The following is a 14,591-nucleotide window of genomic DNA, read 5'->3' on the forward strand; positions in this document are numbered from 1 at the left end:
CTCCTCTCTCACTTGTAGATTACAGGCAATAATACGATATAAAGTAAAAAAAAACATTCAAGCTGGCAGAACATATGAATTTGCAGTATTATAATTCATAACCCCTTCGCATTGGACCTTCCTATAAAATCTTCGATCCACAAAAAGCAAATCGTCGAAAGAGATCAAATGTTGAAACATTTTGCAATCATGAACTCTTTCTAGAGAGATTCTTGAGTCCACTTCCCACACATTTGAGTATAACCGTCCCTGTTTGATGGATCAGGCTTGATGACGAATTTAACACCCCAAAAATCCCTGATGAGCCCTTAGTGTTTCTATTCCATGGGTTACTAGCTTTCCTACACGAATCTTTGAAACATCTTGGGGGCATAATGCACAAAGAAGAAACAACAAACCCTGCAACCAAATGACAACAGCAATGAAAATCAGGTGGCATATATGAGGTATAAAATAACATTGCAAGACCCATAAAGATTTCACTCTTCTTTTCCTCGAGGGTGCCATATTATTCTCCCAAGTAAAGATTCGAAATAAATCGCTAACGTGGTCTTTTAAGTACTCATCTATAATTCAATATCATTACCGCCACCCAAGATAATCAGAAGCAGATAATTAGTCATTAACAGCTTTCATTTAACTTCATTTAGTGATGCTTTTTGGAAAGTACTACTAATGCAGTATTGAAAAAAACAAAAACAGAGAACCAAATCAATGAATTTAACCAAGTTCACAAGAGAAAAAGAAGAAAAAAAGAGAGCAGATAACACAAACCTGGTGTGTTGTATCTACAACTCCACCTTGCTCAATTTCATTAAGGAGAACAGAAGCAATTTGCTCACCAACATCTTCTGCAGGCACCAGCTCTTGTTTCTCACCTTCCATTCCACCATCATCCGCTCGTGAATAAGAAACCGCAGTATCAGCAGTGATGAAACAACCAGATGTAGTTTCCGCAACCAAGGATATTCCATAACCAGGTGAACTGCCCATTAAATCAATATCCGTGTGAGCTATACTCTCTGTAGCATGCTGACAGTAAAAATAAAACATAAAAAAATTCCAAGCAGCGATTCACATTTCTCTCTACTGTGCTCGAAAAATCTAGACAAACAAACATGTAACATTTTCTCTAAACAGATATAATACTTTCCAACTGGCAGACCAGCTTTATAAATAAATATGCGAACATCACGAAGAAAAAAATAAAAACAAAAAAGTTTGAGCAGCAATTCACATTTCTCTCTACAATATTTCCAAACAAACAACGAGATGACAATTTTTTATTAACAGATAACATACTTTCCAGCTTGTTGACCAGCTTTATGATCAGTGAATATGTGGACATCAGGAAGTAAACGATTAAAGATTCCTCGAGCAGCATGTATCATGGTATTCTCAAACTGAGAAGAGACTCTGGTTGAGAAAGTCACCCCTCTAATCCTCTTAACCATTCCCTCATCAATCCAAGTGACTGCCTGCAGAGTGTAACAAATAAGAACATGGAAAAAGAAATAAAACATACAAATGAACTACCACAGGATTCAAAATCTCACTGTTAAACTTTGAATAATGGGAACTGATAAGAGAACTTCTCCGCCACCATGAGGTGGAACACCACGACTTTCTATTTTCAGTTCCAATCCTTCTGAAGGAACTCCGAATTGCTTCAATAATGGTAAGGTAGCAGAACGGAAAGTGTCAACACATGGGTCCTTAGAATCATTTGTAATTCCTGAAAACAGCATGTTATTCCATTAAATCTTCTCAAGAAAAGAAAAGCAATACCCTTTACAGTTGTGTTTCACTATGCAGAAATCATAAACCAAGGCATTGCCTATCAAATTGCTATGTAAAGTTTATGGGTGGATACTTTTAAGGTAAGTCAGAGCTGATACTGTCAAGTTAACGTTTGAATCCTACTCTTTCTTTCTTTTTTTACAACATAGCAGTGTCAGAGACCCTAGGTATTTTCTCAACATTAGGCTGTGGACTAGGTGTGATCTATATAAGCACAAAGGGGAAAATGGATAGCCTTTCCAGTGATATAAAGAACAACAGTTGACAAAGCCTCTACAATCAATCATTCTCTAAACTCCAAAAGGCACAAAGCATGTTTTAAAGATCTTACATTCTCGATTACTCCTTTATTACCACACATGAAGTTCAGAACTCAGTAGCAAGACTTTCTCTTTTAGATTTGGTCACAAAGATACAAGGTTGATCTATACCTGTCTTAGGTAATATCTTTGATAATTCATATGGAAGAACTCCTTACAAGCTAATAAGGTTTGCAGGTTTATGGAACCCTGAATGAGGAGATCAGCAAATATACAACGGCATTTGATAAAATTCAATTTCCCATGGGGAGTAGAGGGAATCAACATGTGTAGAAATGGTCACAGTTCAAAGAAATAAATTACCTTCTGGCTTCTGTAATATCCCTCTTTCAAATCGTAGTCTATTATTGAGAACTTACAATCAAAGTCCCACATAGAACCGATGATGAATAACATTAAACTCCTTCTCTTTCATTTTTTTTTTTGTCAGAGTATAAGACAGTACATTACAATCATTCAAAGTGGAGATCGTTTTGAGCAAAATGAAGAGGGCAGAGCTGATCGATAAAAAAAAGACAACAACTCAACTAAGCAGCTAAGAACCCCATAAACAGAAAATAACATACAATTGCACAAACACTTAGCACATGATGACTGACCAAACTTTAGGGGGAAACAGTACCTTTGAGCCTTATCGAAAGGGGCTTCTTCGAAAACAACCCAAGAACAACCAATGGCTCCAAGAAATACCCAATTGCTCGACTTACACCAACAATCGTGCAGAAGGTATCTCCCACCCATAACAATCCCAGGCTTGTATTGAAACTTCGTTCCTGCCACATAAAATATATCCTCAAAAATCAAACCCACGACAAGCTAACAACAAAAAAAACAAATGGAGTGTTTGTTTTACCGGTTTCATTGATTTTGACAACACAGTCATCAGAAATCTTCTCGAGGAGGCGGAGGAGAGAGACCTCATGGGGGCGTAGGCCGGGCATCATGTCATTGGCTCGAATGTCCTCGACTTGGACAGGAGTGGCGGAAAGCGTCGCTAATAGCAGTCTTTGACGGAGGTTTTGGCTACCTCTTAGCTTCTTGTAGCTTACCTTTCCCATCTTTTTGCTTGACTGGATTGAAGGCCTTCTTCTTTACTGGGATAATATAGATTTCTGGGACTAGGGTTTAGCCTCCAGCCAAAACCCTTCTTGTTGTTGAATCGTTCTTGTGTTGGATACGGGTCGGGTTTGTATATTATTGACCCTTTTAAAATTGGGCAGGTCTTTATTATTATTATTATTATCTCTCTCTGTCTCTAATATATGTCTTTACCTTTTATTTTATTTTCTGGATTTGGATGTTTTTGTCTTCATATTTTTTTTAAGTGTGTTAAATTGTTAATAATATATTCGATCAATAGACACTTACCATTTTTTTTTTGGTACCCAACCATTCTAAAAGAAAAGGCAATAAAGAAAAATTGTTTAACGATTAGGGTTATTAAAAAAAATATTAAAATATAATAACTTGAGAGTTATTATAAAATATTTAATTATATATATTGAATATCTATTGAAATTTACTAGACTTCATTACTCGATTCTTTTTATAATAATTAAATTTTTTAGTGTCTTTCAATATTTTAATTCTTTTTTTCCTGTAAAAGTATGAATTTCTCTTTTAAATTTAATTATAAATATATACGTTTTTACTTGTTCTTTATTTCTTTTAATATGTTATCAGCATAATCATTCTAATTAATTTATATTGAAATTTTAGCATGCATGAACTCTTGTGGTACATGGCTTATATCAATTTCAATACTTTTTTCTTTTCATTATTATTCATATTTTATAGAATATATTTGATTTGTAACTTATTTTGACAATTTTTTTTTATTCATTGAGATTTAAAGTTTCAGAAAAAATAGTATTGTAAGTTCCCAAAAAATTAAATCAATTAAATATAATTATTGAAGAACTAGAGATATTATTTGGACATTGCCTAACACCTTGTAAAATCCCTGGCACATACCACAATATATTCTCACACTTTAATATACTGTCTTTCATTCTCATTACATCACTGTTGCATCATTAAAGAGAACCAAATTCTTTAGACCTTTTTTTTCAATAACCACCGATCAACCGCTAATCACCAACTTTTCCATTAATTTTATGACAAGCAAGGCACGTGAGACATTGCTCATCATGAAACATTTGCAACTCCAATCTCCACTCATCACGAGGTTTTTACAACACTACTATTAATGAGAATATGAGCATCAACCTCTCCGCTATTTGTATAACGAACAACTTATTTTTGATGTCATGAATTTTGTGAAAAAGTTTCTTTTTTTTTTTTTTTGGCATTCTAAGAGCACTATTTATTGTCCTAGGTTGCTTGATTAAAAATGAATTTTAAATGCACGTAATATAGATTATGGCTTTTAGTTATGAAAGAAAAGGATTCATAAAACTCGAAAAATATTTCAAAGACTTGGGATCACTATCATCAACTTGACTCTTTATGACTTTCAATCCTTTTTTTTTGGCACTTTTATTTGATTTGCACTTTTTTTTTTATTGTTTTGGTCGGTTTTGATTTGAGCATGCCCTATAACATTTAAGTTTCTTAGGATCTTGTCTTTTAGCTTTCTCATGAGTTTTTCATCATTATTAATCATTGAAATTTCACTTTCTCTTAGTGTGAAGTGTGATCCTAGTTAGGATTTTTCATGAAAGAAAATTTATTCAGGTTTAAAAGGGGAGCACAAGGGATGTATTTATTTTATATTATAAAAGGGATAACAAAGATGATATTTTCTCATTTCAAGCGCAAGTAATTAAAATTAATAAACTTTGACCTCGTTTGGTGTGATGGTTTGGACTTTGCAAAAAGATGCATTTCATGAATCCATGAACAACAAATCCACCACATACCATTATGCATACATCTAAAAACATGGCTCAAGAGTCATGGTGCGAGGGTGACAATTCGTTTTTCTATTCATATTCTCAAGTTTTAGAGTTTGGTCACCTTGATGAAGGAATTGTTTGATTCATTTGTTATTTTACAAATAGAATGTCAAAATGTTGTTTTAAATAAACATCGAATCATTTCTAAAATAAAAAAAGCAAGTTTAATATTTCAAAATTTCACTAGGGAAAAATATTTTGGTAAAAGAAATAAATTGAGTCAATGAGATCATGTAATGCTACAAAGGTGTATTTCTGAGTTCTTATAGGGAACTTCTTTCAAGATTTATGAAAATGAATAATGTTTGATTGTAAATTAAATGAAGATACATAATTAAAGGACAAACTCATTATTCAATGAAGATACGTAATTAACATCTTGAGCTATGATTACTAGCAAAGTAACACATAAAAGGCCAAACACTTAGCTACTATTGATTGTAATTTTTTAGAATCTCCTAATCGTTCCTCTCCTACAAACTTATCAAAATGGGCCTCTTTCCAATAGTCAGGTGGGGTCATATATAGACCATTCTTGGCTTAATGACACTGTAGCTTTATCTTCAAGACAATTGATTTCTGGGAATTGGTGTGGAGAAGTTAGCTATATGAGGGGTAGGTGTTTTTGCTTTGGTAGTTGTTTCTCTAGTCTTTGTAACCACTTTTGATTTGTGAGTCTCAATTTCCTTCCTTTTTCTAGTGAAACATTTCTCCTCAATCGAGTCAGCAATTTTACCCAATTAGATGGCTTGTTCAATCCTCTCAGCTATAACAACCAAGTCAGTGAAATGTTGTGCAAAGCTTCTAACCAAATATTCAAAGTACGAGGCTTTAAAGGTATTGGAAAATAAATTGATCATCTCTTTTTCTAATAAAAAATGATTAACTTGTGCAACAACCTCATGCCACCTTTGGGCGTATTCTCTTATAGATTCCTTGGTCTCCTTCTCTATAGCTTGTAAGCTTGACCTATTAAAAACCACATTCATATTAAACTTATATTGCCTAATGAATGCATCAACTAAATCCTTCCACTTTTTTACCTTGGTATTATCCAACCACATATACTAAGCGAAGGCAACGTCACTCAAGCTGTCTTAAAAGAAATGAATTAGCAATTTCTCATCATAAACCACCTCAATCATTTTGTTGCAGTATGCTTTGAGATGAGTTATAAAACATTAAGTTCCTGTATATTTGATAAATTCTAGAACTCTAATTTTTTTTTCTTCAGAATGACAACACTGGGCACTAAACACATCTTAACAACCTTTACAAGATCATATAGGTTAGTTCCTTCAATTGCCCCTCATCCTTTCTTCTAGGGCAACCAATTTTTCTAAGTCATCTTCTTTTACTATATCATCCTTTTGAGATTCCTTCACTGTAAAGTTAATGATAGACGATATTTTTATAGGATATATTGGTTAAACAAATTTAGAAATACATAGCCTGTTGAGATTCATGTGGCAACTCATTTGCCTTTAGAATTTGTGGATTAAAGGGAGTTGCGGGCACAAGTTAAGTTGAGTTGTGATTGCTAGCTATGTAGATGTTGTTTCTCTAAATCTAAATTTTAAGGCTTGTTCGACAAGACTAGTAAGCTTTTCGACTTGTTCTTTAAGACTTTCCAATTTTTTTTTTTTTTGGTATTGGTCTTTTAACTAGGCTCTTTTTTCATTTTTTATTTGTCTTTTTCACAATCAAGTGTTGTAGGTGCGTTTTAATAAAGAACCTATATTTCAATTTACTAAATGAAAATCATGCAATTATATAAAAGTGATGATGTTATCAACAAGAAAAATGCATATTCAATGTGAACTCCCCTTTACGGGGTGACAACGATCGTTATTCATGAATTTTAGGAACACGATATCATCATCATGCAAATGAGGGGATCCTTATCCAGTCTTGCCTAAATTTGAGCTTTTGGTAAGCCTTTTGACTTTCAATTCTAGTCAGTTTTCTTTTGTTAACTGTAACAACTCATACTATTGTATTTTATATGACGATCATTTGGCATCTAATGGTTTTAAAATTCAAGATGCCACATGTTGGGCTTGCCATGACGAGATTACACATGGTACAACTTAATAGGTAGGTTTTAGTTGTTAAGTGCATCAGGAGGTAGGTTATTATCTAGTTTTAAAAGGTCTCTTGCATGCTTAGTGTTCATCATTGAAAGGTTAATATAAGGCTTACAAGGAGTGTGAAGATAAAGGCCTTTTATATCATATTGACATACCAACCACTTTCAAGTAAGCAATCAAGCAAGAGTTGAATAATTTCATGAGTCTTGCCCAGGCTAAAGCCATTAGAGGTACCATTACTTCCCTACCTATCTTAAATTTTAAGGTGTGTGCTCTTAAAGTGATGCATGATAATAAATATGTGTGTTAAAGCTGTAAAAAGTGATAAGCAAATAAACACAACATAACAAATATTATATCAATTGACAAACAAAGACAAAGCTTAGTCTAATAAAGTCCTAAGTGGAGTCACCATTTTGTCACACCTAATGTTGCGATGACCTTTAATGACTGTAGAAAAAATAACAGATATCTTGTATCTTGTTCTTAAAGGGAAAAAAAATCTAGTTTAAGGAGTTGCCACTTAATATTATGGTCATTAGAAACTGTAATTGGTCAACATAGATTTCATGATATAAGACTAGTTACATGAAAGTGAAAATACTATCACCCTTTAAATGTTTTACCTGAGGTAAGCTGTATTGTTGGTTTTGTCTTTAATTGCTAAGGGTTTGTTTTATTCTTTTTTTAAGGTATGCTTATAATATTCTTGACTCTGATGTCAATGAATATTCAACTACAAATACTTTCAACTCTAGCGTTGATAAATATTACATAATAAAAGAGTATGGTATTGTTGACTTTGGCATTAATGAATATTAGGGATTCAAAATAATTCTTAATCCTATTGTCAATATTCCTAACTCCAACGTTAATAAACATCGAGGGTATTCTTAATTTTGACATTAATAATTACAAACATTTTTTATTATGGCGCTAGTGAATAAACTAATAAAATTTGAATTGAAAACAAAACATAAATTATTATTATTTTTTCAATGAGAAAGAAAAGACATATATGTATTACATACTAGATTCACATTTTATAGTATAAGTCTACAACCCAATACTAAGTAAAGTCATAAAAAAAAACATGCGAAAGACCTATAAATAAACTCAGAAGGGTCCCTAATTTTTTTTGGTATCTCAAATACTACAATCGAGGATTTACGGATGGACCATAATGTATCAACTATTGGATCATCACAATCAGCTTCAAGCTCTCAATCTTTGAAGTTCTAGGTGATTTTAAACAAATAAGTTGAAGCTTGAACGACTCATCTTGCTACTGAGACATAATGACTTAGTACTGAGACGATCAAATTCCAGCTATTGCACTTAAAGCTAAAATCATACATGGGTGGTACATGTGGTCCACCTCATTGGTCCTTGGTCCCAGCTAAGATCTGCCTCCTTATCCTCCTCCTTCTTCAGCCTTTCTCTTTTAAATGAATTGTATTGAAAATGATTAATTTGAAAATCTGTAATAAATATTTGGATTTTTATTTTAATTTAGATTCTTTTAATTTTTTATACTCTATTTATTTTAATTCTTTTTTAAAAAAATAAACAACTTATGAACAAAATTATAGATGAATTACCTTCGTCGAAAAGTTCTAGAGAGTTGATAAAAAATTACATGAAATGCCACCCATTATTTCAGATGGAATCACCGATGAAATAAATCCCTCAGCAATTTCTAGAGAGTTGAACAAAAATTACAGGAGATGCCTCAATCTGTAATCACTAACATGAATATTTCGTAGGTAATATGCCATACACATCGATAGAAATCCCAACAAAATGATGCCATTAATATTTTTTGTTTGACATCTTTTTTCCATTTGTAAATCTAACGATGATTGTGTTACTGATAGAATCATCAACATACTAAAAATCATCGACAATATATTTTTTGACAAACAGTAATAGTTTGGTAGTGAATATTATGGCTATAAATGTGAATTTTTGAGCTGAAAAATCTATTTAGGTTTACAAAAATGCTTCTGGAAGAAATCACTCAGGAGCTAAGGCTAAGGCCCAGGCTGGGTTGATGCGCACACACGGGGGGTTTAAGCCCAAAGCCTACCTTACTTAGGACCTCTCCCCTCTAAAAGCCTATATGCTTTTTAGACCCTATTTTAATTTCTCAACTTTTCACTTTATAAACCCAGAAAGTTTTGTTTCTTTTCTACATGAGATAAAATATTTTTAAAGGGTTATGAGTTTCATCAAAACATGCCAACCAAGGGTTATTTGAGATCAATATCTCATTCACCCATAATTTGTTTAAATCATATTAATTTTTCATGTTAAAAGTTTAGGTTAGAGATTAAATTTTAATAAATTTTTAACATAAAAAGTTAGAGATTCCACTTTTAATTTGACCTTAAAATGTGTTCACTAATTAACCATGTTTTTAAACAAAAATTTCCAACATGCTAAAAACTCTATATGAATTAAAATGAAAAATAATTAAATCTGGTATGCAAAAGTTAGTTTAATGTCATACCCTAATGCATGCAGTTGTTACCAATATAAATGTTTTGGGCGTCAACAATAATTAAGAAAAAGCAGAAGAGGAAGAAATGTAAATTATATTTTCATGGTATGGAAGCCAACTAGAAAATGATGGATATAATCAACCAACCCATGTAGCGTTGAGGACTGGCTATAACATTTAACATTTAGCATCTGCCATCTCATATTAATTATATTATTTTGAAGACTGAATAATTCAAGTGTAAGTTCATGGTAAATAAAAAGGCAAATCGTATCATGTTCCTGTGTTGAAAGATATATTAATTTGATCGTAGACTATATTTCTGGAAGTCATGTATTTTTTATCTATGTTTAATAAGATAATGTAGAGAGCAGTTACAAAGTTGATTTAACCGGCCAATATAGCTTTCTTTATTTCTTGATCTCTTAATTTTCTAATTATAATTAATATTCTAAAGCACATGAAGAAGAATGTTGGCTCAGTGATAAGAGCTTGGGACCAAGGGATTTGCTCTCCTTGTGATTTCAGGTTCGAACCTTGTAATTGCTAATATGATTGTTAGAGAATAATATAAATCATATCTTAGAACCTAATCTAACAGTTTAAGCTATTGGACTGAGATGATTCTTTGACATGGTATTAGAGCCTTGATTACCAAGTGGTCTTAAGTTCGAATATCATCATCCTCATTTATTTGATAAAAATTAAGTACAAGGTAATGTCTTTGTGCAAGTTTCAAACCCAAAGGCTTTCACTTGAGGGTGTGTGTTAGAGAATAATATAAATTATACTTAAGACCTAACCTAATAGCTTAAGCTATTAAGTTAACATGGTTCTTTGACAATAATGACCATTAGAGGTTTACATAGTCGTTAACTTCAGGATCTGTAAGATTAGTTGTAGGACCTAATCTAACAACTTAAGCTATTGAGTTGAGATGATTTTTTGACAATGATGACCACTAGAGGTTTACATGGTCGTTAACTTCAGGGTCTGTGGGATTAGTCAAGGTGCATACAAGCTGGCTCGAACACCCATATTAATAAAAAAAGAAAGAAAGAAAAAGAATGTGTATTTCTATACATGCACATGTATGTTAATGAAGAAAATAAAAAGAGTAATTAACGCCCTATTTATTTATGCGATAGTGTGGTGTTGTGTAGAATATATTTTATCTCAATTATATATTTGAAAGCCTTTAATTAATTAATATATAATATAATTTTACTTTAAATTCTCTATTACATGGTTAAGAAAAAAATTTACAATTTATACATTTTACGCATTTGTCAAAACTATTTCAATACTTCAATACTAAATATGCACGAAACAAACACATTGATTTTATTGAAATAAATAATTGATTAAGGAATATAAAATTAGCAAGCTAAGAATTGGAAGAAAACTCAGCTAATTAATTAATTCGTTGCTTATATTACAATATCACGAAAGAGCCAAATGTAGGAGAGAATTACAAAGACGAAATTATGGACCGTTACCATGTTCTGGATAACTTATAAATATTGTGGTTACTAGTAAAATATTAGGCAGGTGATTCACCATGACTCAGTTTTTTCTCTCTCTCTCTCTCTCTCTTTACCTTAATTAAATCTCTCCCCTCGATCTAGCCTGTGGGATTGATGAAACTCAAATAATTGGGTACCCACCATGCATCCTTGAAGTGGATGCTAATTATTTATGTTGGAGTGGAGTGTTGGGTTGTAATTAAAATAAATTAATAATTATTATATGTATATAAATTAAAAGTCTCAAAATAATGCAGTCTCCAGGTTTAATATATTAATTAGCTGATCAGATTAACTCAGCTTAATTGGCAAATTATGTTCAAGAAATAGTTCGGTCAACAAAAAACCAAAGGGTCGAATTCATGAACAACGACTGCCAAATGGGGTGGTATTTTCTTCTTCTTTTAACCCACAGAATCACGCCAAGGAAAAATTCACGAGTTGATACCGCCTGCTAACTTTGCCCAGATTCTCATTTTGCACGCTCAAAAACATTCCACAGTTTTAATTAGGACTTATTTATTTATTTATTATTAATAATAATAATAAGATCACGCCAAGGAAATGGTGCGTGTTGAACGGCCTTTTCCAAGAGCTACAAGAAGTTTATCAACTCGTCGATCAATTGAAAAGTACAAGTAATAAGATTTAGGCCATGAATATTTTTCCCCTCTGAGTTATTGTTTATCACTTGATTATTGTCAGCCAGTTAAAAGCTGACTTGCACAGTTCTATAACATGCACCCTCGCCTCTTTTGTTTTTGTCGGCCCTTTCAATGGTGGATCCATCATTATTTTGCCCACTAATTTTGTGCCAAGTGACTCTGCTTTGGTTGGCCCCTGGAAGAAACTTCTGGCCAACGTGTTTTTATATGTTTTTTTGGTTTGACCATGAAAATGCCTGATGGGAAAAGTATGGCTGTCAAACAAGAACAAAAGTATTAAAAGAAGAAGAAGAAGAATCAAACTAAATAGCATTATTTTTTTTTTCTAGAATTGTCAAGCTTTGTTACTTTCAAACCTTGCTATTAAGTATGCTGGCTCCATTCACTTACGGCAGCTAAAAGAAAAAAGAAAGCATCCTCTCCATTCTTCAAAAACCTCCCAAGAAATTCGAGAACTTGTGCAGTCCCATTGTTTGTTTCATAGTTATAGATCATGGATGAAATAGAAGTTCCTGAATATTTTCTATGCCCCATTTCGCTGCAAATCCTGAAAGACCCTGTTACAACAATAACAGGCATCACTTACGAGCGAGAAAGCATAGAGCAATGGTTGAAGGCAGCAAAAAGCAACCCTACTTGCCCGGTAACAAAGCAGTCTTTGCCAAGAGATTCTGAGTTGACACCAAATCACACGTTGAGGAGGCTAATCCAATCATGGTGCACCGTGAATGCTATAAATGGGGTTGATCGAATCCCCACCCCAAAGTCTCCGATCAAAAAGAGCCAAATATTTAGACTCATCAAGGATCTTGACGCCCCTGATGATCACTTGCGTACGAAGGCATTAAGGAGAATGGAAGCCATTGCCAAAGAGAATGAAAGGAACAGGACTTGCATGGTGGAAGCTGGTGTGACAAAAGCTGCGGTTCTTTTTATCATAAAATGTTTCAAAGAAGGAAAGACTGCTGGTCTTGAAGAAGTTTTGAGAATTCTTCATCTTATTTGGAACCAATCTCAAGAAATCAAGCTTCTTGTTAGGGAGAACCAAGATTTCATCGATTCATTGACATGGATTTTACGTTGTGATCAGATAGATAATCACGTTGATGTCAAGACCCATGCAATGATATTATTGCACAAAACAACGGAGATTGTATGTCAAAAGCTACTGGAGAGTTTAAAGGTTGATTTCTTCAAAGAGATCATAACAAGGGTTCTTAGGAAGAGAATCTCTAAACAAGCCGTGAAGTCATCCTTGCTTGTTCTTACAGAAGTGTGTCAATGGGGCAGAAACAGGATGAAAATTGTTGAGGCTAATGCTGTTTTCGAGCTCATTGAACTAGAACTAGAGAAACCCGAGAAGAACATCACAGAGCTCATTTTTAATATCTTGGCTCAATTATGTTCATGCGCAGATGGGAGAGAACAGTTTCTAAAGCACGCAGGAAGCATTGCCATGATTTCAAAGAGGGTCCTTAGGGTTTCTCCAGCAACTGATGATCGAGCACTGCACATACTTGATTCAATCTCAAAATTTTCTGCTAGTGATGAAGCTGCTCTAGAGATGTTGAGAGTTGGTGCTGTGTCAAAACTTTGCATGGTTATTCAAGCAGACTGTGCTCCCTACTTAAAAAAGAAAGCAAAAGGAATCCTTAGGTTGCACTCCCATTTGTGGAACAATTCTCCTTGCATTGCTGTATATTTGTTAACCAGGTATCCTGGATAATTAATCCATTAGTTTCTTCCCCTTTTTTCAAATATCTTGTATAAAAACAGGCAAGAGAGCTTATAGTTCAAACATGCAGTTCTATCACTGAGATTTCTCGGTTTCTAGCATGTTTTTTTGTAAAAAAAAAAAAAAAAAAAAAAAAAGGAAAAGAAGAGAATCAGATTTTCTTTTCTTTTCTAATCCAATCTTTGTTTGTGCTTTTATTTTGTAATTTTCTGTTCAAACAAGGAGACCAGTAATAGTAGCAGAGTTTGACTTTTAAGACACTGTGGAATTTCTTCTTTTGGGCAAGTAATTAGGGCTCCGTTTGTTTGCAGGAAAGTGGTTTTCTTTTGGAAAGTGAATTCCGGGGAAAGTGAATTCCTGGAAAGTGAATTCCGGAAAAGTATTTTCCGATGTTTGGTAGTGTTATGGAAAAATGAACTGGAAAACACTTTCCAGTGTTTGGTTGTGTTATGAAAAATGAACTGGAAAATAATTTATTAATGAATTAATTTTTTTTCAAGTTTATCTAATATATATATAAAATATTTAATCACTTACAATAAAAAAAAATAAAATCTAAAAAGTATAGTGATGATTTTTTTTATTATATCCTATATTCATACATAGCTTATTTTATAATATATATATATATATATATATATATATATAATATATATATATATCATATTATAGAGAAATAAGCTTGTGAAATATTTTTTACGTAAAACCTATTAATATTTTTTTTTCAATTTTAAAAGCTTAAAATAATTTTTTTTCCATATGAAGAAAGCCAAATTAGTTTATGGTAAGAGATATATATTTGGGTTTTTTTTTTTGTATAAAGAATTTTTTAAAAGATAAATACATACACAAATATTTTTTATGGGTTTTTTGGATAAATATTTTTTTGTACGGGTAAATGCAATTATCTCTTTAATATCCCTTTAATATATATCAAATAAACATCAAGATATAAATATAAATATCTAACATCAAACATAGTCATGCATAAATATTAAGTTTCGATGTCATATACATACATATTAGTTCAAATT

At 32.6% G+C, this 14,591-nt stretch overlaps 1 protein-coding gene and 1 pseudogene across 1 annotated transcript; one reads left to right on the forward strand and one right to left on the reverse strand.

The window, feature by feature from the left end:
* Positions 1-172: 172 nt before the first annotated feature.
* Positions 173-3,316, reverse strand: LOC118049481 (probable RNA 3'-terminal phosphate cyclase-like protein; annotated as a pseudogene).
* Positions 3,317-12,168: 8,852 nt separating this feature from the next.
* Positions 12,169-13,580, forward strand: LOC118049483 (E3 ubiquitin-protein ligase PUB24). The gene has a single exon (XM_035059488.2). It carries the CDS (start codon positions 12,316-12,318, stop codon positions 13,546-13,548), a length of 1,233 nt encoding a protein of 410 aa, XP_034915379.1. The 5' UTR covers positions 12,169-12,315; the 3' UTR covers positions 13,549-13,580.
* The last annotated feature ends 1,011 nt before the right edge of the window (positions 13,581-14,591 follow it).

Source organism: Populus alba, chromosome 9 (genome assembly GCF_005239225.2).
Source record: "Populus alba chromosome 9, ASM523922v2, whole genome shotgun sequence".
Lineage (NCBI taxonomy): Eukaryota > Viridiplantae > Streptophyta > Magnoliopsida > Malpighiales > Salicaceae > Populus > Populus alba.